The sequence below is a fragment of the Salvia splendens genome, chromosome 4 (genome assembly GCF_004379255.2).
Source record: "Salvia splendens isolate huo1 chromosome 4, SspV2, whole genome shotgun sequence".
NCBI lineage: Eukaryota > Viridiplantae > Streptophyta > Magnoliopsida > Lamiales > Lamiaceae > Salvia > Salvia splendens.
In genome coordinates, this window is record NC_056035.1 from 539,489 (window position 1) to 562,484 (window position 22,996).

Consider the following 22,996-nt stretch of genomic DNA (forward strand, 5'->3'; position numbering starts at 1 on the left):
TTTTAAATGTTACAAATATTTCAAAGGAAAATAAAATATGTTGCCGATCTGACCATTCATTGTATCCCATCATATCACTTTTGACAGTTCTATTAATTATTACTATAAATAAATATTTCTTCCGTCCGAGAGTCCTAATTAGTTGGAACATGAATTTTAAGAAATATAAGAAAAATTGGTTGAATAAGTTAGTGGAATATCAGTCTCATTTACATACTCCCTCCGTCCTACTACAAGTGATGAGTTTCTTTTGGGCACGGGAATTAAGGAAATACTCCATCCGTCCCATGTTACTTGAGGCGTTTCTTTTTGGCACGAGTTTTAAGAAAATTGTGTTTAATGAGTTAAATAAAGTAAAATAAAGTAGAAGAGAGAATAAAGTAAGAGAGATGAGAAAAAGTAAAGTAAGAGAAAGAATAAAAAGTGATTAGATGTTTTGTTTTTAGCCAAAAAGGGAAATGACTCAAGTAACTTGGGACAACCCAAAAAAGAATACGACTCAAGTAACTTGGGACGGAGGGAGTAATATTTATTGAGTTAAAGTGGACTGAATAAAGTATGAGAGAGGAAAAAGCAGGAGAGATAAAGATAGAATAAAGTAAGAAAGATGAAAAAAAAATACTCCCTCCGACTACGAAAAATAGAGCACATTTGCCATTTTTTGTTGTCCACGAAAAAATAGAGCACATTTAAAAAAAGAAAGTTTTCAACAACTTCTCTCCTACTTTTTTCCATTCTCTCTTGCTAATAATATGGACCCCACATTCCACTAACACTACTTCTCTCTTACTTTACTAATTCCACATTAAAACCCGTGTCATTCACAATGTGTCCTATTTTTCGTGGACGGAGGGAGTAAGAGAGATGGAATAAATTAAGAGAGGTAAAATATTTTGTTTTTTTGCTAAAAGATGAAATCAATCACTTATAGTGAAATAACCTAAAATGGAAAATTGATCACTTGTCGTGGAACAGAGTGAGTATATTACTTTTATAATAAAATGTGAGTGAAATAAGTTGGTGTAATGTGTGAACTGTTGACCATTTATGATAAAAGTGAAATAAGCAGAAGTAATATTAATATATCCTTAAACACTTGAACCACTTTGATACATTCAAAAATAGAACAAGGTTTAATTTTACCAGAATATAACCAAAAGTGGGACCCAAATTTGAGTTATTGCCTAGCCTATAAATTATAAAGTCAGATTGTTCGGCAAGAATCCTTAAACATCAGTGCATCGCCCTTTGCCATTTCAGCCAAAAGATTAAATCTTTCGGCAGCAGAGATTAAACCCAGAAAGCCTTTTCACGTTCCGCTCCGTTTTAAATCAAAAAATGCGGAAATTTGCGGCGGAAAAGTCCAATAATTTGTTAGCACATAGGAAAATCTGTGCTGTCAGTTTGCAGCATCCCACCGCTTCAGTCTTCTCATCTCAATCACATCAAAATCCGCTGCCCCAATCGTCTATTCTCCTGCGTTTCTTGAGCTCTGCTGCTTCGAATCCCTCTGCTCCTTCTGAATCCATGGCTTCTGATTATTCCTCCACCCCTATCAAGATCGATTCGATCAATCCTAAGGTGATTTGTTTTTTAAAATCTTGTTCGGGTGTTTCCCGCTTGTTTTTATTTGTGGTGTTAGTATTGTTTTTTAATGTTTATGATCAGATTTTGGGAGTGGTTATGATTTGTGTTTGTAGGTTTTGATTCTTGTGTGTGAATTTCTATATTAGTTGACCTTCTGTTTTTTGTGGGGTATACTGTCAATACTGAGCTGGTCACTACTCTCAGTCTTCCATTTTTATGTTGCTTCATTTTCCACTGTTGTTTTTCTGTGTGATTAGTTATTTTGATTATGTTTTTGATCATTAGCTTGTTTCTTGAGCTGTATGTCTGAGTGTTAAGTGTTTGTTGTTAGGAAATAATAAAGAACAAGTAATCACTAATACAAGATAAAGTGTTTATCCAGTCCGATACGACGTGTGTGTACGGATGGCGTGATGCCAAGCTATGGATTTCACTATGTTTTCGGATACAACTTACAATGAGAGAACAACTACATATAGGCAATGTAGTGAGCCATAATCATCCTAGTAAGAATAGGAACCTTACCGGGCCAAAAAACATGTATGGAAGCCCACAAATAATTGGATCTTGGTCTGTATCACTTTGAAGGGCTCCATATTCAAACATTTCCTATCTGAATTAGGAGTCTGTAAAGAAGTGATTTTGTTCTAATTGATGATGTGATACCTATCTCGGATTTGCTGCTTTTCCTTTTCATGGTGTTTCGTATTATCAGCATTTGATTCCTTGTTCAATTATTATTCTTGGAGAAAAGGGGGGGAAAATCTAATAATCGAACAAACTTCTTTACCAGGTTTTGGAATGTGAGTATGCAGTCCGTGGTGAAATCGTAAACCTTGCTCAGGTAAACGAGTTCATTCACCCTTTTTAGTTTCGATGCATCATAGGCATTTCGTTTGTGAACTTTGAGGTTGTTATTTTACATGTTTTGTATTGACAGAAATTACAAGAAGACTTGAAGGTCAATCCAGATTCTCATCCCTTCAATGAGGTGAGTAGTGTATCGTACATTGAGTTGCTTGCAGGTTTTTAATCGTAGCGTGATGTGTGATGTATGTTAGAAATTTGATCGACTTGTGGTATGAATTAGAAAGTGAGGGTGGGAAGTTCAAACAAAAAGATACAATCTTCAAATACTTGTAGAAGCTTGCTTTGGTAATTATAGTTTACTAGAATCGATTATGTGATAGTTTTCTCATTAGTGAAAGATACAATCAACTCTGTGATTTTTTTTCTTTTTAAAAAAGTGGATTTGAACTAGTGAGAGTCCTGTGAATAATGTGGCTCTCGTTAGCTCGCACAGGATGATATTCATACTAGAAGCTTGCTTTGGCGATTTCAATTTGATCGAATTTGCGAAAGTTTTCGCATTTTTATAGTTTACTTGAATCACAATAGCATTGGCCGAAACACTGCTTTTGCTTCATTTTCTCTTTGTTTCCGCAGATAATATACTGCAATATTGGAAATCCTCAATCTCTTGGGCAGCAGCCAATCACCTTTTTCAGAGAGGTGTGTAATGCTCTAATGATGCAACGAAGCTCGAAATTGTGCAGTTACTTGTATTTCAAACATCCTCGTTTCTGATTTCAGGTCCTTGCTTTGTGTGACCATCCTGCCATTTTGGATAAAGGCGAAACACAGGGGATATTTAGGTATATTCATCGTAAATCACATCTACCTAACGTTGTTGTATTGGAAGGAGTCGTGACAATATGTATCCCTGCTGATATGGGATTTTTAATAGGCGACTGTTTCCTCTCAATGAGGATTCATGTTTCAACTTGCTTCCGTCGAGATTGAAACGAGTTGTGCTTTTCGACTTTTTAGTTGATCAATTTATGCGTTTGTCCTCTTAAAAGGATCTTGATTGCTTGGATTCAATGAGATTTAGCACTGTTTTTCTCCTTTTGTCTATTGTCAGTGGATACATGTGGAGTAGTTAGGTTGCATGTAATTTGGTTCAATCTTTGTTTTCTAACAAAATCATTGTTGTGAATCTCTAGTGCTGATTCTATCGAGCGGGCATTTCAGATACTCGATCAGATTCCTGGACGAGCCACTGGAGCTTATAGCCACAGCCAGGTTATAAAATTAGCACTTTTGAGATCTAATTTATGAGATGAATTCATGTCTCATTCACTGATGTATCAACTTGTGTTCATCATTAAAATCAGGGTATCAAAGGACTACGCGACACGATATGCTCTGGCATCGAGGCTCGTGATGGATTTCCGGCCGATCCAAATGATATCTTCTTGACAGATGGCGCAAGCCCTGCAGTATTCACAAATTCATCTATCACTGTTCAGACGAAACAGGTGCAATTCTAGATATAACAACATTTGTGCTCGTCTTTCAGGTGCATATGATGATGCAGCTATTGATAAGATCGGAAAACGACGGAATCCTTTGTCCTATTCCGCAGTACCCTCTGTATTCTGCTTCGATTGCCCTGCATGGAGGCTCTCTTGTACGTTTCGCATCTTTTTCTTCTCTTCAAAATCGAAGGATTATTCAAAGTCATCACGTTGTTGTCTCCTAGGTTCCATATTATCTCGATGAGGCAACGGGATGGGGTTTGGAAGTCTCTGATGTTAAGAAGCAGTTGGAAGCAGCCAGATCAAAGGGCATCGATGTGAGGGCTTTAGTCGTTATAAATCCCGGCAATCCCACCGGGCAGGTAACAAACTGGTCGAACCTCGTGTTTGTAGATACTAATTCCCTTTTTCATTATTTGGTTCCCGTATTTATCGCTTTCTCTGAAGGTTTTGGCTGAGAGCAACCAACAGCAAATTGTCGACTTCTGCAAGAATGAAGGACTCGTTCTTTTGGCAGACGAGGTGACTTTATTCTTCACATGCTCTTCTTTACTTCTCGTTAACTTTTACGTGTATGAATGCGCTGAAAATGACAGAACCAGCTTATAAATTTGCTCTATTGCTGATGCTGGCCGCGCCTCTGCAGGTGTACCAAGAAAATATATATGTGCCCGACAAGCAGTTTCACTCGTTCAAGAAAGTGGCACGGTCCATGGGTTACGGGGAGAAAGACATTTCTTTGGTATCCTTCCAGTCCGTGTCGAAAGGTATAGCTACAGGCACATCTCGTATCATGATAATCTTAGGAACTTTCTCAAAATAGTACTATATGTGATTATTTTTGCTCGATGCTCCCAGGTTACTACGGAGAATGTGGAAAACGAGGAGGTTACATGGAAGTCACTGGCTTCGCTCCCGAGATAAGAGAGCAGATGTACAAACTAGCATCGGTCAACCTCTGTTCTAACATATCCGGTCAGATTCTCGCAAGCCTCGTCATGAGCCCACCAAAGGTTAGTACTACCGTGACTCTGTTCGATTTTCAGACCATTTCCACTTTGTGCGCCTTGTATTTAGAAGTTCGTATCTGATGCAATGCAGGTGGGAGATGAATCGTATGAATCTTATACCGCTGAGAGAGAAGGAATTTTATCCTCCCTAGCGAGACGGGCAAAGGTTAGCACTTTGTCTCGAATCTTAGCAATGAAACATCAATGAAACACAAGCAATGAGAGAAAAGTGAATAAAACTTGCAATTATCGATTGAAATAGGCGAAAAGATAAATCGTGCTCGACTTTAACTCGTTTTTGTGCATATTCAGACTCTCGAAGATGCGCTCAATAGTTTGGAGGGAGTAACCTGCAACAGGGCTGAAGGAGCAATGTATTTGTTCCCTCGCATTAGCTTGCCAAACAAAGCAATTGAAGCTGCAAAGTCTGTGAAAACTGCCCCTGATGCGTTCTATGCTCGTCGTCTCCTGAATGCCACTGGAGTGGTAGTCGTTCCTGGTTCTGGATTCGGACAGGTAACGACCAGTAACTCGACTTATAATAGTTGGAAGCATTTGTTTTAAGTAAAGCATTGAACGATTGGCAATACGTTCGAACGAGAAGATCTAAATAATGTGATATAGAGTAGCAGTGGCTTCATCATGCTAACTGGTGTATATCTGCTTTGACTTTTCTTGCGAATTCTTCTTCGACTGCTGACTGATGCACCGTGTTGTTGTAGGTTCCCGGGACATGGCATTTCAGGTGCACGATTTTACCTCAAGAGGACAGAATACCAGCCATCGTGTCTCGTCTCACGGACTTTCACAAAGCGTTCATGGATGAGTATCGCGACTGAGCAAAGCCCGATAGTTCGAGTTCGACTTTCCAAGGTTATATTCGTACAAACAATATAGGACAATAAAAATGCTTTTGGTGAGCAAGATTTGGGTTGAGCTCAACATTATCTTCAGAATTTTGGGTTCATAAATTGGCTGTTTCTTGACTTGGAAGGCTGTTTTGTTGCTACAATAAGAAATAAATTAGACTTGGATGTTCGATATGTTTTTCACTTGGAAATGTGCCATCATGTTGAGTCATTTTCATTTTATGGTAAAAATCAACATCAATTATTTTATTTTATTTTTCTCCTACTATTTCTTCTGTCATGCTTATTATATCTCCACTTAATTAAGTGGACATTCATTTCTTATGTATCCAAAACTAAAAATTAAAAGATGCATTGCAACAAAGGAGATTACTTATTAACGTTAGACATAGCTCCAGCATATAAGTACTTAATACGAAAGCTAAGAAAATAATGAAATGAAAAAAAAAGGTTTTAAATTTAGATATGTAAGGTGATAACGTAAGCCCAAAAATAATAAAAAAAAAAAAACTCAGAAAAATACTGTAGTGAAAAAAATAGGAAAATTAAGGTTTAAACTAACGTATAGAGTAGCACTACAAAATGAGTTCAAACATTGCAGCAACAGAAAAGCCAACAGAAACAGACCAATCCCACTTCTCTTACAGGCGACTGATAACTTCTTCAACTTCAGAAGGGGAGTAGAGATGGTATTTCGGTGACACCTTGGCAATATCGACATTGTTGGCCGTCACCTGAGACAAAACGACATGGCAATTAATAAACACTACATTGAGAGGGAAGCTTATGAGATGAGACTGACGAACAAAGTGATGTCCATGGTAATTACCTTCTCCTCCATAACTTGCTTCAGAATGGAGAGAGCAATGGTTTCGGCTTCTTTAAGGGTCAGTTCCTGCAAGCATGACGAATGAATCAGGTAACTGAAGATCTAGTGTCGTGCACTTGAATAACCAAATGAACAGATAATTGAGTTTCTGTGATTAAACTTTGATGTGTGTATGTAAAAAAGGGGGAGTGTTAGATACCTTGTTATACTGCTCCTGCAGAGAGCTGTCAGCACCTTCAGAACCAGACCCAATGGCTTTTGCATTGCATTGCCAGAAAGTGCCAGATGGGTCAGTGTAGTACCTGTGCATGGCGCAATTAGTGTAAGTTCTAATGAACGAGCAGGTAGCAAGGAGAGCTGCCGAAAGGAATAATAGGTAAGGTATTAAATACACTTTGATTTACAGCTGAATTTATCCACAATTAGCGAAGTATGGACTATAGAGTGGTAGAACCACTATACAAGCAGCTTCAGCATTCAGAAAGGTCATAATTTACCACACAGAAGCTGATCCTACTCGAAAATTTAGTTGAAATTAGCATTAAAAATTAGCTAACCAAATGTTTCAGGTTTTAGAAAGCTCTATAATTTCACATATATCACATGCATTATGTCACTATGTCCGTAACACAGAAACTCAACCATGCAGAAGACTTCATGTCAGGCAACTTGTATCCAATTATTCGAAGAGAGCTATTACCAAATCAAACTAAAATTACTTACAAGCAGGGGCCATTCTCATCATGACCAGCAATGAGAAGAGATACACCAAAAGGTCTTGACTGCACAAAACAATGATCGAAAATTAGAAAAGCACAAGCATATGGTTTGTAACTTAATTAGGGTAGTGACCCTTCATGACACATAAAACTATATGCATCTACACTTTCCAAAGGCATTGAGAGTCTCTGGTATTCAACTCGAGACTACAAGACAGAAACTTGAAAGAAAAAGCTCTAGAAGATCCTCTGGTATAAAATACCTCGTTGATAGTAGTATAGAAAGTACTTTAACATTCAACTCTAAGATTTTGGCATCTTCAAGAAGATTAATGTGAGGAGCAATGAATTTTGAATACCACATTTCACAAACTTGGGGATTCCTGGATTTACTGATAGCAACAATTCTTTGGAAAAAATCAAGATATATGTATGAAACTTGAAAGAGGCTAACCATGGATTCTTCATCCCCTTCCCCAAATCTCAGTGCAAGATCACAGAGGGCTTGAGTAGTAGATTCAACAGTCATTGGCTCACCATAAGAGAACCTGTGATTCTGCAGGATGCAACAGATTCAATTAACATCTGCGAAACCGAATATTGACAGGTCTTAAAAACTGACAAGGAATGTAAACTAAAGGGTACCTGAGTTTCAACTCGGGCGTGCTCAACAAGTGTGCGGGCATCAGCAATCAAACCACTCATGGCACACCCTATATGTTCATCTATTTCCATTATCTTCTCCACACTGCTCGGCTCCTGTGTGCAGTAAAATGTGACATTTATTCAAATAAATAGTACTAGTATAGATCACTGAACATCATAGAAAGCCTAAAATGACAGTAAAATACAACTTGGTTTTCAGAAAGTGTAAATATGATTTACACTTTCACTATTTTGCACGTAAAATTACAATGAAGTGGAGTGGGCATTGGGCAGTATCCTTTGATATTTCACTATTTTTGCACTGTAGCATTTTTTACCTCAAAGCTACTACACATAACATATCTAATTCACATTTTAACGAGAACAAATACTTGAACCCTTGGTAACCATCACAAGTACAGCCAACCTACATCATTTTTGAACAAAAATATCATATCTCCTTCACACACTCATGCATTCAAGGAGTTAACATTTCCTTCACACACTCATGCATTCAAGGAGTTAATAGCCAATAATTGAAATGTGCGCTTATTTTCACAGAAAGAAAATAGAAGCTCAAACTAGCTTAAAGCCAAGCTTAATTTACAGAATGGTAAACATACCAACAGCGGCGACGTAATGCGCTTCTCAACAGCAAGAACAACTCCCTCCTTAGTCTTTACACCAATTGCAGTTGATCCCAGCTAAACAAAAACACAGAAATTACACGCCAAACGCGCACACACACATTAACGAAAACACTTAAAGAAAGCACAAAAACTACCTTACAATTCAGAAGTTACAAACCTAACACACATATACACACACAATCATTAACAAAAACTCAATTGGCGGACTGAAATGAGCATAATAATACCTTAATCGCCTCAATGGCATATTCAACCTGAAACAACCGGCCTTCAGGAGAGAAAGTATTCACTCCCCTATCATACTCAGTCCTAAAATTCCGAGAGAAAAAAACAAATCACATCACTGTTAAAATAAATTAGCTCAAAAACCTCAGAGAAACCCTAAACATATCATCATTACCTTGTCAGAAACATTTTCGATTACGTAAACCCAAAGCCTCAAAAGTTCCTGCCCACAGATCAAATAAACAGCTCAATTACGATGAATCAAACAGGATTCCGTTGTTACAGTAACAAATCTTCGCGATTTGAGCAGAAGAAAACTTGTAACGGATCTGAATCCGAAAAACCTTAACTCACCAATGAAGAAAGCGAGATTCTCAATAAATTCGGAGTAAACTTCACTTTTATATTTCTGCAACTGAGCTTTTCTTCTTCGTGTATAGCAAGAAAATAGGGAAGATCCGAAACTCAAAATGGGTTGATATTCGGGTTACCAGAAGCAGATAGCGGGCTTGGGCTCTATCGGATGGGCCAAACGATATTTGATTCGATTCATTCAATCCATTTTGATGTAAGATAGGTCTTAGGGTGTCCACTATAAGGTGGACACGCCCAATAGCCCCGCCCCAGTTTTTTGTCCATAGCCCCGGATTTTTGTCCATAGCCCCAAAATTCTATTTCCGCCACTATAGTGGACACCTCCAATAGCCCCCAAATTTTATAATCAATTTTCATTTTAAAATATTTTTTATTTTAATGAAGTGTAATTTAAATGGGGGAGTTGGAGAAGACCTCCACGACTGAGATGGATGAATGGGTGGACTCGATGCCCACGGTGGGGGAGATTGATTCCAATTCCATGTCTGGGACGGAGTCGCATATCCGCCAAATCCCGACCCCTGACCTGCATATCCGCCAAATCCAGCTGCATGGAAAGGATTAGCCGACTGGTTTGACGGATTGCTGCCATATCCCGATTCCTGAGAGTCGGGTGATTCGTCGTCTCCTCGGTGCATTTTTTAGAGAGCTGAGATGTTGAATGATTGTTGTGGAAATGGTAAAAATAAGTGGGGAATGGTTGTATTTATAGAGGAAAAAGGAAAAATAAAAAATAAAAAATTTTGCACGCCCAAACCGCCGCGCCGGAAGCTGCGGTCACTATGACCGCCGCGCCTATAGGCGCGCCTCACCCCCACCAGCCGCGTCCTCGCCCCGCACGCGGCGAAGCCGTTTCCGCCCCCCTCCCCCGTCCTCAGGCGCGGCGGCCACCCCAGCCACTATGACCGCCGCGCCTCCCGCCTCGCCCCACACCCCTCTTCGGCGACCGCCGAGCCGCTCCCATAGTGGACACCCTTAGACTCAATTAAAGTTTTCAACTTGGGCCAAATATAAATAAAAAATTTTGCCTACAATTTAGTATCGATATTTTAATTTATTTATAGATGATAATTAATTTTATCGTTTATAAATAAAAATTTCTTTTTCTAATGAGTATGAGTGTACCTATATTGAGATCACTCTCATCAATGGCCCAATAACAATACTCGTTTCATTGTTTGAGTCGCTTCATAAATTTTTCACTCAATTACATAGGTTGTATCTTTTGCTGGTGTTCAATTTGATAAATCAGATAGAATTAGTTCATATGATATTGTTCGATTGGATAAATATAACGTCGATGCTAATCTTGAGATAATATTATGTAGTACTAGTCTTCCTTTAAGCCAATTCAATTTCTTTGGCAGCACGGGTTTTAAGAAATATTAAGAAAAATGTTAGTGGAAAAAAGGTAATGGTATATGAGTCTCAATTGTACTATATATTAGTTTTAAATGAAATGTAAGTGGAATGTGGACCCTATTATCATTTATAGTAAAAATGAAATAGAATTTTTATTCGCAGATAGATCAAAATGGAAAAATATGACTCCTATTTGCGGACACGAGGAGTATAATACTATATGATATTTTTTTCACCATTTGAGGATGACCAAGAAGCCAAATTATTGATGTAACTACGTTGGATCATTTTATTTTAAAAAAATTATCCTATAGGTAAAGGTGTCAATTACTTCATGGTTAATCATCTTGTTAGAGTCATCATAATCACTTCTTGCTAGTGTGAGGTTACTTGTTTGAAAATGAGACTAATAGAACCTAATACTTATATTCCACATATGAATCATTAGTTTACCACAAAAGAAAAATGAAAATAAATTGAAGAGAGAAACATTATATCTAAAGAAGTCAAATGAATTGCATATATCCTTTGATATTTTATTACCACTCTAATTGAGAGACACTTCCTATGAATATTTGTATTGCACCCGTCAAATCAAGACTTGGTGCTTAGTGATGAGAACACCCCACATAATGACATATTTTTAATACTATAAATTTTATTTATAAATTGGGTTTTAATTAAGACCACACAATTGCATGACCCCTTCCTTAGTCATAGACTCAGGGCATCATTAACCCCGTCCCCATTTCCGGCCCCAAGTCCCCTCCACGTCATCATTCCTCTACAGTTGCGGCCCAGGCCTCAACTGCTGTAACCCTGCAGGTTGCGGCCCGGGCCGCAACTAATAAATGACAATATTCACAACTCCAACCTATTTAACTCGTAAACGCAATTCGTTGAACAATTGAAACCGGGAAAATGCATTGTTCATTAGAAATTAACATTACATTACTAGACGAAGCAAATTTGAAATACAAGAAACCCGGGCCACGACTACTACTTCTTCATTTGAGCGGGCTCCATCTCACTGAGCTCGAAATCTTCGGTGTTGACCGGCGATGTAATGTCGACGTTGCTACCGACTCCCGGACTAGGTTGTGTCTGCGATGGTTGCGACGACGGTATGTACCAATTGTTCGAGTTAACGAACTCTTCCATCTCACGTTGATCGCTGTTGAACCAATCCATTGGCGCCGAAACAAAGGGTATAATAGAGTATTGAAATGGAACGCGGGATTGAAATGGATGGAACGCAAGCTCGTATTTATAGACATCGAATTCAAAAAAAAAATTGGATTTGCGCCCGGCCCGAAGAGCGTGTAACGCTGGACCGGGCCGCGGGACATGCGGCCCGTCACCGTGCAACCCTGTCCCGGGCAGGGACGCGGGACGCTCACCAGGCCGGGAACGCGGCCCCGGGACCGGCCTGAGCCGTGACTCGCCTCCGTGTAACGCATGGGACGGGCCGGGACTCGCGATTTGCGGCCCGGCCCGACGCGTTACAGATGCTCTCATAGTATAGTTTTACCTTAGTAATTGGTTTCAGAGAAGGATAGTTGATTAGTAGTAGTAGTACTTCCTCTATCATTTTTGTGATTCGTACTATTTCTCTCAGGGACATTCCAATTAAGTTAATCATTTTCTCTTTTTTTATATATACTTTCTCTTTTATATTTTCCTCTTTAATTTTATTTATCTAACTTCATTTTGTTATTTGAACTAATAAAACTCATTTTTTAAAAAATAAGTACAATCTCAATTACTATTAAGAAACGGAAGGAGTACTTTTTAATTTATTTCCAACTTATTAAAGATACTTCTCTCTCAAGTTGAACTATAACAATTTGTTATATTGGTTGATGTCGACATTGATGGTTATTCAGTTATTCAATCGAATATGGGCAAAAAAAAATAATCGAACCGAAATAGCTGAATTTCAATTAATTTAGATTAAATATGCTAAGCTCTCATTTCTTAAGAACCCAAGGGTGATATTTTCAAATAATTATCGACCTAAATGGGTGTTTGACTAAGCTTATTTACGACGCTCAAACATCCTCAAAAGTCAAAATTAAGATCACATGAGTGCATGTTAGTAAGAATTATGAGTATCTAATTTTGGCTTATGAGTAGGGGTGAGCAAAAAAATCGGAAACCGAATATCCGAACCGAACCAAACCGAAATTTTGAAATTCGGTTCGGTTTTTTCGGTTTTTCGGTTCGGTTTTAAAAATAAAAAAAATTCGGTTTTTCGGTTCGGTTCGGTTCGGGAGAAGAAAAAAATCGAAAAACCGAAAAACCGAATTATATATATATTCTATTAATTTAATATATTATATTATATATAATATATATTCTACTATATAATATATACTATATGTATTATTAATTTTATATTATATATAAATATTCTATTAGTATATATAAAATAAAATAAAATACACATATATAAATATATATTTATATTATATTTATTTTTTCAGGTTTTTCGGTTTTTTTCGGGTTTTTCGGTTTTGTTCGGGTTTTTCAGTTTTTTAAGTTCGGCTTTCGGTTTTTCGGTTTCAGTTTTTCGGGTTCGGTTCGGTTTGGATTTTGAACTAAATTCGGTTTTTCGGTTTTGGTAAAAAACCGAACCGAAACCCGAATGCACACCCCTACTTATGAGTAATCAATCCCACTTTCAACCTATCAAGATGACTCATATTTCATCTCTGCCATCATTAAGTTGAAGATAAGCCAAATGGGCCGTCCAACATTGTAATAATGTATTTACATGAGATAATGCAAAATTGATTAGGCAGCAATAATACACCTAACACCCTTGTCTCACTCCTATTCCCAAAATTATTTAATTATAACTTTGTATTAAACCTAAAAGCCAAGCATCCCAACCTCAAATCAACCATTTTTTTGTTCTTTATATATACAATATAATGTTTGCTTCATCATTCTCTCCACTAAGTCCCCACAAACATGCAAAGAAAAGGACCAACCAAAATTCTTCTTCTTCTTCTTTCTCATCTTCCCAAAACCTATATGATTTCATGGCTATAGCCATAAGTTTATCGACCGGTGTTTCGTCTTCTATTCTCGTATTGGCCCGTCATCCGAGCAAACAGTCTCCGAGGGGTAGTTTGGTCATGATGTGTGCTGCTGGTCCCGTGCCAGCTGGCATCCAGATCAGATCATATGATCACAACAAGATCAAGGTAAGATCATTTTCCATAATTTACATGAATTTTGTTATATAGTTTTAAGTTAATTTATAACTTAATACTACTTGTTAATCTCTTTCTCTTTTCACATGATTGATGATAGGTGTTTGAAGATAAAGTAAATGGTGTAGTTTGCTACAAAGATGCAAATGGAGAGGTGATTTGTGAAGGATACGATGAAGGCCCTCGTTTTTCCCTACGTATTTCAAGGTAACATAATAGTGTTTGTCACAACGCAATACTCGAAAATTTTTTAGTAGCTCCACTTGTATTTGACTCGATTATTTCATCATGTGACAGTGGAGATGCTGAGTTAGTTGACTTGCTTCAGAGATGCTGGCTTCATGAATCTGATGAGAAAGAGCTGGCTGACTATATTTTGACATCATAGAAATACTCAAGGTTTTGAGGAATTAGAAGATGTTTTGTATATTGATAACAAGAATTATTAATCTTCAGAAACAGAATATAATGGGACTTGCATATATTTTCCCCTAAAAATAATGAATGCTATTGCTTACAAAAGAATATAGAAATGGAGAAAAATAGATATACAAAGAAAGAATGAAGTGAGCTTCAACATATACAAGCAACTGAGGTTTCTTCACTCAACAGAGGGCGTACAATCAAGTGCAGTATTCTGCGACACTGAGTTCTCTTCAGCCATCTCCGTCTGCGACTGGCTACGAATGATCATAGGAGGCGACCATTGATCCGGGACCATCAAGAAATATGTTGTCATGGCTTTCCTGAATCTCCTCTTGTACTGCTTCGGAGAGATCACGGTTGGTGAGGTGTTCTTGGGCCCGCCAAGAATGCCTGATGCCTTCACCCATGTCTCGAGATGCTTGTCCCATGTGTACTGTCTCATGAAGTCGATGATCCCAAGGACAAGCTCGTGCTTCTGTTCATCAACCCCGACTAGTAGCGAGTAGTCCATCACATCTATGGACTGCGGACGGAGATGGGAGGAAATAAAAATGTAAGTAAAGGTGGTGTGACTTCGTTAATAATATGGAGAGAAGATGAGAAGCTTACAGCAAGAAAAGCAGTGTCGTTCCACACTGCTCTTTCTAGTACTCGTTTGGCTTTGTTTCCGACAAATATGGGAGATGTGGGCATTGCTTCGATCAAGTTCTGGTCCAACAACACCTTATTACTTCCGGAAGAATCAGGATTGTATCGCGATCTGGATGAACCTTTGAGATCATAGAGACGTGTCACGTTTCTTCCGAATAGCAGATTCTCCATCACCAACACATCCATTTTGGTTTCCTTCCCTCCTTTTAGATGTTTTGAAGATACCTTTTCGAAGGAAACACCATAGAATTCAAACATGATGTTAAATTTACCACAAAATATCATACTTCATTCATCAACAAAGATTCAGTTTTTTGGATGGAGATATACCTGATAGATACCGAGGATCTTTGCCAGGCAGGTTGGGCTTCCTGTTCCAATGGACTCAGACAGGTATTTGAAATATCCAGGGGCGAACTTGATGAACGACTCCAGCTCAGTCTTCGTCACTTGTTTGATTATGAACCGGTCATCCAAAGTTTTTGCAAAGAAGACGTTGCTCTTCCCACCTTGGGCGCCCCACTTCTTGCAACGGCTAAGGGATCTAACGAAATCCATCTCCGATGGGCAACATATCCTCCTCAATGCATCGAAACGTTTTGCATAGTAACATGTGACCGTGTATTTGACCTTCCCAAGGGGGCCATCATCGGTAAAGGGCACTCTGGCATGCAAAGCTTTTGTATATGAGACGGGGTCTGAATTCAAGGAATTACGGAAACTCATCAACATGCTCTCTTCTCCGGATTCAAGACTTTTGTACAAATCCAGAATCACCTCGTCCAACGATGAAAATGACTGAAAGGAGGACCCGGCATCAAGGGATTGCATTGAAAACACCGATTCTGAAGTGTCCCTGGGTTTTTCAGGCTCATCCGAGATTTGGACAAAGTAATCATGCGAAATGAGGGCATATGATATAAGACTCGTTGGCTCATCATCATAAACTGTAATGACAGTTTCGTTAATCCCCACGGGGAGAAGCAACCTGGCCCCACCTTGGAGTTCAGGGTCCTGAAACGAGGAGATGTATACTGGATCATATCCACCCAACACATCCAGCTTCAGGTCCAGCCCCAAGAAATTCTTGCTTGGTGATCTGTGGTAGATGGAAAATGGTGTGGTCAGCCAGCTCTCAGCGTCATCCACATCACCAGAATTATTGGTAGATAAGAAGGAAGGCAAGTCCTCTCTGTCATATTCCATATCCAACTTGTCAAATGTTCTGACAGCAGATGAAGTATCGACTTCAGTTAATTCTGGCACGCTGCACTTTATCGGGACTCCCACACCAGGATTACTCTCACCAGTCCAAGCGGCATCAAGAGTATCCGACAGAGATATAGGAGTTTGACCATCTAAGAGAGCTTTATGTACGTTGACACTCGAAGCCAGAGCATCAGATTTATCAGCAGACCTTACTTCATGAGAGAGTTCGAGAGGACTCTGATCTCCATGATTCAGATTTGAGGATAAATCAGTTATTTGGGGAACCACCTCGAGGTGATTGTTAAGCAGACCGACCTTGCCATGATCGGGATTTTCTTTGAAATTTGCCTCGGCAGCAGCGGACACCAAACTGCTTAAAGTCTTACTGGTCGGAACTAGTACATTTACATCCTGAACTCTCTCAGTTTCACAGAGAATTTTCTGAACGGCCTCTGAAGTGGAAACCTCCGCCTTATTTGGTTTGTTACTGGAATCTAGACTGGCTGCGTATATCAGGCGCTGGTCCCACGCATAAGACTGAAAGACTAGCTCTCTGCGCAGCCGATTGAGCTCGAGAATATCAATGAGAGGTTGCCCTATTCTTGCCTCCTTTTTCATGATTTTCCGGAGCATTTCCTGCCAAAAAAAGAAGATATTAATCACATGAAAACTGCTTTGTAAATGAAACTCTTGATTTGAAATTGATCCCAAACCTCAAATATTGACTTTTCCTTCTGCAAGAGCCCTTCTAGATCTATAATCAGGTGCCTAGATTCATGAACATTCACAACACCATCCATCTCACCTGCACTGCTTTTTCTTTCTGCCAAAAGACGAAGAGTATTGAGAACTTCAGAGAAGAGGAGCTCAGCACGTCCAACCACCTGTGAAACAGTTAGAAAGTGTGAACGAAAGGGTATTTGACATATCTAGAGAGACAAGAGATCCCAAAGGAATAAAAAGAAAGAATGACATTTGTTTCACCTCATTCATTTCTTTTTCTATCCACTCCTGATTTTTGTAGTTGAAATCAAGTTTTGAGGGAGGTAGGTACACCGAATGAACATCAATCGACGCATAACGAAAGCAAGCAACCATCTGTCCGAACCTGCATCAGCACAAGTAGACTTGGTTGATAAAATAGATCCAATATGCTCGAGAGGTGGTCGTAAATATATATGGAACACGAGAAATGGATCATACCCATAAAACCGAAGACAGTCCCTATGCAAAGAATGGCCACAACTGGTTACTCTACTCGCAGCTGCGTGGTTCGAAAAGCTTAGCTCCAAAAACTTTCCAAAGGACAACCCCCATGCAGCATCTGACATCAAAACACGCCTAGTTGCAGGCGGATATCCATTAGCCCTGGGACATCTCAAGCAACGGTGCCACATCCAAATCTTCCCTTCCCTTTCACCAGGTAAAATCATTTCAGGTAGTTTTTTCACTGAAATTGTCAGAGTACCTTGTCTATGAGTGTAGCACTGGATATGAGCCTCGGAAGCCATATCACATGAGCGGCATACAAAACTCTGTTGCATATGGCAGACACGTCAGTAAGACTGATAATTTTGTCTTTAGTTTGGAGAGAGAGAGAGAGAGAGAGAGACCTGATCGAATAAATGATCCCGTAGATAACGGCCCAATGGCTTGTCAAAGCTACCATAATATTTGATCCGGAACAAATGTGATCTTTCGCAGACAGTCCCCTTCCATACACATCTTGATGACAATGAGACTAAGATGCTTTGATGGTCTGACGGAGAAGGTGGAAATTCTTCTTTCAGAGCAGGTTGTTCATCAGAAATTTTGAGAGCATCCGTTTGCAAAGATGTTAGATTTGAACCATTGCTCTTAGAATCTACAGTTTTGACATTTGAATCTCCAAATTGATTAGAGGAGTGGATATCTACCGCTGCAACAGAAAATCCGTTTAACTCACTAGGTTTTGCCTCGACGGACAGGCCCAAATCTAGAATAGCTTGATCTTCTGCAGAAAATGGATTCGAAGAAGAATGCTGATCCACACAAGATGATATTGGAGGCTCGCCATATTGAGAGCTTAAAGGAGCAGGGATATTATGTGTGTCTGAATATTCATGAATTGATGCAATCGTTTCCCTGATTAGATCTGAAGGGGGTAAAGTGTTTGATCTCTGTAGATCACCAACAGATTGCGGTCCTGGAGTTTTATCACCAGATGGAACTGAAAAACCAGGTACAGTTGAGATGGATCTGTCGATTGTCGATTGCTTATCTGGTAGTGCAACTGTGATAGGAGAGTTCAATGGAAGTGCTGGCAAAGAGGCACCTTCATCAGCAAGAAAAGACGTCTCCAGAGCCAAGTGATAAGCTGCAAAAACTCCATACTGTACTACATGCTTCACTTTCTTCAACTCATCCCCACTGGCGCCTCGAAGTATTATCTAAAGAAATAAACAGCCACAATACCTCTAAGACACAGCTAAACTTGAATACTGAATTTTCAAAATGATAAATCTGTCACAAACTTACAGTGCATCCTTGTGGTTTCGGGCAACCCTCGAAATACATCAGAGTCTTCACCAGCTTCTTTCCAGCCTGGCCGGCACTACCATGCTCTTCCGTAAATCTCGTTACATTGAACATGTCACAATATCCCACCTTCTCTGATGACAGGTGATCAATTGAAGGAACGATTTGGGCACCAGTACAACGGGCTATACGCTCCAGAAGTGGTCTTTTAATATTCAGAACAAGTGATATTTCTTTCGCGAGAAGGTACTCCTGGGCATAGCGCGAAACGGATTTCTCAACCAGAAGAATATTAGGAGTGTGCACACTTATCTTTGCAACAGCCATCTTCAGATGATCCATTTCCTGTGAGCAAACAAATGTCAAACGCAATGACCAAGGAAAATATGAGCTTAGGTTTAAATAAAGTGAAGTTAGTAATTCTACCTGTTGTAACAATGTATCAAAGCTTGAAAGAGCATTAGAAACCCGCTGGTACTCAAGTGCCCCTCCAAGGATCAGTAAGCGAGGCTTCTCTACTCTTGATGTCATCCGTCGATGAGCCACATTTTTCTTGCACACAACTCCTTTGACCACCAAACTGTAAGGTGAAATTGTCACCATCCGAGGAATACAAGAATAATATAACAGAATAATGATGCAAAAGAATATAAACACAAGAATGATGTTCTACTTTCAACCTCCAAAATCCTCTACATTGAGTCATTGACTATGAAATATGAATATACCAAAGATTCAGGAAGGTTTATTATAGTAAGGGGCATATTTCAGAAATACCGAAGCAATAGAGGGAAGAAGAGCATGGTCCATAACTCCCATGTTCTATGATGATTCGGTATTCATAATCACCAGCTTCATCTCTTTGTTGAGTTTAACTTTTAAAAAATTAACTTTTTCATCCAGTTTGCTTGAAAACTACCATCTCAGTGGAATTTAAAGAAAATCACACTCGATAAATAATTTACTAACCATTTGCAAGTAGCATGAAATCCAAAAATAGTTAAAAGTATTTACCTCTCGCTTCGAACCCCTGAAGCTAAACATTTTACTTTGACATATCCCCCAGGGTCCATTTGTCCCCCCTGGCTCATATCTGGTTTTAACAATGTGGCAGCCTCCCACGACAAGGCAATGATTATTTCCAACCAACTCTCTTTGTCATTTTCATCCTCTGAAAGAAGATTGTCGACTTGCAATAGTTGAGCTACTAAAGCCCGGAAATGGCCTTCGACCACACTCTTCATGGCTCTCTTATGCTCCTCGTTTGATTTCTCCCTACTACGAAACTCCCCACTCCCATAGCTGCTTGAATTGTTCAAATATCCCCATTCTCCAGCAGCATTCCCATCACCGTCATCCTCGAATAGAAGTGATTCCCTTTCATCGTCTTCGTCTTCAGGCTCGGGAGGGAGCCACAAAACCCCATTGTTTTCAAAATCAACAGGCTCTGTATTTACGTCTTCTGCCACATATAAAGAAGAAGGTGCCTCACATTCATCACCAATGTCGTGTTCAGCATCTTTCTCGGCAATCAGTTGGGATTCTTCAGAGTTTTGGGAATTGAGACTATATCGCAAAGGGGAGCTGGTCGTACTTTTTGAATCAGCAGCACCTCCATCAGGATGAACTTTGCATGAGTTGTAATCACTGTTGATATCCTCGAGTTTAACAGGACCATAGTAGCCATTAACCTGGGAGAAGTCACTAGCTATGGGACCTAACTGAGATATTCCAAATTCATCATCATCGTCATCACTCCTGTTAAACAAACAATTATGACAAATATCAACCAAATATTGATTTTCATTGCTTATACGCACGTTTATAAATATAACAACTCACAAAACCAATGACCATAACTACACTAAACTAATATTTTAACAATAATTAACTTTTTCATTAGAAATAAAATACCATGCCTCTAATCTATTCAAGCTTAATAAAATCTCTTGAGACTCTCAAAGAAATGTGCTATCTTTGAAATTAATAAGGAAGAACAGAAAAACCTGTTTCGGAAATAATCAAATTGGTCATCAGACAGGTTTTGCTCCTCCGTGGCATTGATCTTTGATGATCCAACATTTTGCCTATCTAAATCTGCTTCCATTGACAATGATTGCATCGGGGTGGGTCCAGCAGACTGTGGTACTGACACAAATGTAGTGCTACTACCACAGGTGCCACTAGATTTGGTGCTAAGGAAACTGGTTGTTGATGGAGAAGTACAGCTGGCATCGGGTAGGTCCACTTGAAGCCCATCATCAACTGCCACAATCATCTCTTTTCCCCATTGATCTTTCGCCCTTTGCTTGAAACAGTAGTTGCAGACCCTAATCTTATCTCGCTCTTCTAATGAAATCTTTGGCTCGCTATGTCCAACAGGAAGCCAATTCGAAGTACACTTGGCACAGAAAATCCTACCACATAGACGACAATGATGTCTACGATTAAACAAGGTGAACTGTGAATCACACTCGTAGCATACCCTGCAACTCTGGTCGGGCATCCAGAAATCCCTCGACACATGTGCAGGCTCCGACTGCCATGACATCCAAGATTTAAACAAGCCTACCAGATCCGGAAATGTCCTATCAGGGTCATCCATCGACTCAATAACCCTCCCTTCCAACTCATTGTGATATTCTCATTTCTTTCCAACTCAAACACCCATTCCCAACAACCCCTGACACAGAGAATCACAAAAGATTAATAATGACTCCTCAACTTCAATTTCAACACAACAAATAACCCATTAAGTAGAAACAAACTGATCCAATCTTATCAATAGATTCTACTTATACAGCACTCAAATTGAGACTAAAACAGCTGCAATACACTTGATCCACTCAAAATTACGCATAATCCCCAAATCCTTTAATCGTATTCCCCCCCCCCCCCCCCCCCCCCCCCCCCCTCCTAACTTCCTTGGTCAAGAACTAATAGCCGTAGCTCCCGAATTCCAGCTGGCAACTCTACCCACACATATTCCACAGTCAAAAGAACCACAACAACTAAAACGAATCCAATGTCAATCCCTCACACAAAGCAGAGTAATGAAAGAAAAACGAACCTTTATACATATAACTTCCGAAGGGGAAATCCGGAGAAACACGCCCAATCACTGGATTAAAAAAAATAATCACTCTGTATCCCCTCTGTCACACAATTCAGTCTGAAAAACGCGGGATTTCGGGGGGAAACAGTTGCCCTTTCTCATTCAGCGAATATCAGCCCTAATTTCTTGATACTCAGATATATGGGAAATCGGAAGTTGAATCACCAAGATAAATCATAATTGGGGCGTGAATAATACAATTAAGTAACTAATTTTCGAAATGATCGTCGTGGTCAGGGATTTGCATGATTATAATAATGGTAGGAGAAATTTGATTTAGTAGAAAGCGACTGAAACAAGCTCAGCTGTACGTAGCCATTTTCATCCCAAATTAAATATCACTATTTGTTGAATAACATGACGGCCTATGGTTAGCAGACACGTGGCTACATGCCAATTGTCTCTAAACATATTTTTTTCTTTTTTGCTAGATTTGAAAGCTGAATAAATTTGTTTTATCGGGCAATAAATAAATTAGTTTTAGTGGACTGCTTCTTAATACTCCCTCCGTCCCGGGCTACTCGCTCATTTCCTTTTCGGCTCGGAGATTAAGGAATGAGTGTATAGGAAAGTCAAAAATGACGGCGGTAGGTGAAATTTTTTACTAAAAATGGAAAGAGTGCAAGTAACTTGGGACGCCCAAAAAGGAAATAAGTGCGAGTAGTGCGGGACGGAGGGAGTATTTGCTTGTGTAATTGGAAATTGGAATCAAAGATTTTTCTTGATCTATAATATTTTATTATGTGTTACGTATTAATTTTGGAAAAGGGATCAAAAAAATAAAGTGGAGTATATCAATTATCTTCTTGATTAGGTTATCAATAATTCAATTTTACTAGCGATGAGCTGTTATTCAATTATGGGTATTTATTTAAATTGTTATAGTTAATCTCCAATTTGGGTAAATGGTCAATACTTGCTCCATTTAATCCGACCGATTACTAAATCATTTTCGGGATTTAAAATTTATAATTCAATATGTAATCAGTTAAGTTATGTTGCCACTACTTGCCACTTACCAATTGCCACTCATTGTATATCATGTACTCATACTCGTTAAGTTTTTGTTTCAAATTTCGATTTTTTTAATAATTTGATTTTTATATTTAGAATCAAATTGTGCGCAAAGTTTGGGGCAAATTAATAGTACATCTTTTAGGCCCAAAAGGATTTGAATTTACAGCCTAATCACAAAATTTACGTACTAATATTAGAATTGTTTTGCAAAGCTATTGAGAGCTTTTATCATGGGCTCTATGATTTAA

The 22,996-nt window shown here is 39.0% G+C and overlaps 4 protein-coding genes across 4 annotated transcripts; 2 read left to right on the forward strand and 2 right to left on the reverse strand.

Annotated features, from left to right (window-relative positions):
- The first annotated feature begins 1,211 nt into the window (after positions 1 to 1,211).
- On the forward strand, positions 1,212 to 6,036 carry LOC121801166 (alanine aminotransferase 2-like). The gene is made up of 15 exons (XM_042200611.1): positions 1,212 to 1,581; positions 2,381 to 2,431; positions 2,528 to 2,578; positions 3,034 to 3,099; positions 3,181 to 3,242; positions 3,594 to 3,672; positions 3,765 to 3,869; positions 3,950 to 4,060; positions 4,133 to 4,270; positions 4,356 to 4,430; positions 4,555 to 4,675; positions 4,767 to 4,921; positions 5,010 to 5,084; positions 5,231 to 5,434; positions 5,641 to 6,036. The coding sequence occupies exons 1-15, from the start codon at positions 1,339 to 1,341 to the stop codon at positions 5,755 to 5,757; spliced, it is 1,653 nt and encodes a 550-aa protein (XP_042056545.1). The 5' UTR covers positions 1,212 to 1,338; the 3' UTR covers positions 5,758 to 6,036.
- Positions 6,037 to 6,307: 271 nt separating this feature from the next.
- Positions 6,308 to 9,339, reverse strand: LOC121801471 (proteasome subunit alpha type-5). The gene is made up of 10 exons (XM_042200970.1): positions 9,210 to 9,339; positions 9,031 to 9,078; positions 8,858 to 8,939; positions 8,604 to 8,684; positions 7,981 to 8,094; positions 7,790 to 7,891; positions 7,340 to 7,398; positions 6,816 to 6,918; positions 6,617 to 6,682; positions 6,308 to 6,521 (listed from the first exon to the last, which is right to left on the reverse strand). Exons 2-10 carry the CDS (start codon positions 9,042 to 9,044, stop codon positions 6,429 to 6,431), a joined length of 714 nt encoding a protein of 237 aa, XP_042056904.1. The 5' UTR covers positions 9,045 to 9,078; positions 9,210 to 9,339; the 3' UTR covers positions 6,308 to 6,428.
- A 4,161-nt stretch (positions 9,340 to 13,500) lies between these two features.
- Positions 13,501 to 14,295, forward strand: LOC121797716. Its single transcript, XM_042196401.1, has 3 exons — positions 13,501 to 13,804; positions 13,914 to 14,020; positions 14,111 to 14,295. The coding sequence occupies exons 1-3, from the start codon at positions 13,529 to 13,531 to the stop codon at positions 14,199 to 14,201; spliced, it is 474 nt and encodes a 157-aa protein (XP_042052335.1). The 5' UTR covers positions 13,501 to 13,528; the 3' UTR covers positions 14,202 to 14,295.
- Positions 14,280 to 22,016, reverse strand: LOC121797715 (1-phosphatidylinositol-3-phosphate 5-kinase FAB1B-like). Its single transcript, XM_042196400.1, has 12 exons — positions 21,687 to 22,016; positions 20,623 to 21,299; positions 19,631 to 20,374; positions 19,043 to 19,196; positions 18,617 to 18,961; positions 17,713 to 18,528; positions 17,303 to 17,634; positions 17,084 to 17,207; positions 16,813 to 16,983; positions 15,221 to 16,735; positions 14,849 to 15,115; positions 14,280 to 14,762 (listed from the first exon to the last, which is right to left on the reverse strand). The coding sequence occupies exons 2-12, from the start codon at positions 21,219 to 21,221 to the stop codon at positions 14,415 to 14,417; spliced, it is 5,415 nt and encodes a 1,804-aa protein (XP_042052334.1). The 5' UTR covers positions 21,222 to 21,299; positions 21,687 to 22,016; the 3' UTR covers positions 14,280 to 14,414.
- Between the last annotated feature and the right edge of the window lie 980 nt (positions 22,017 to 22,996).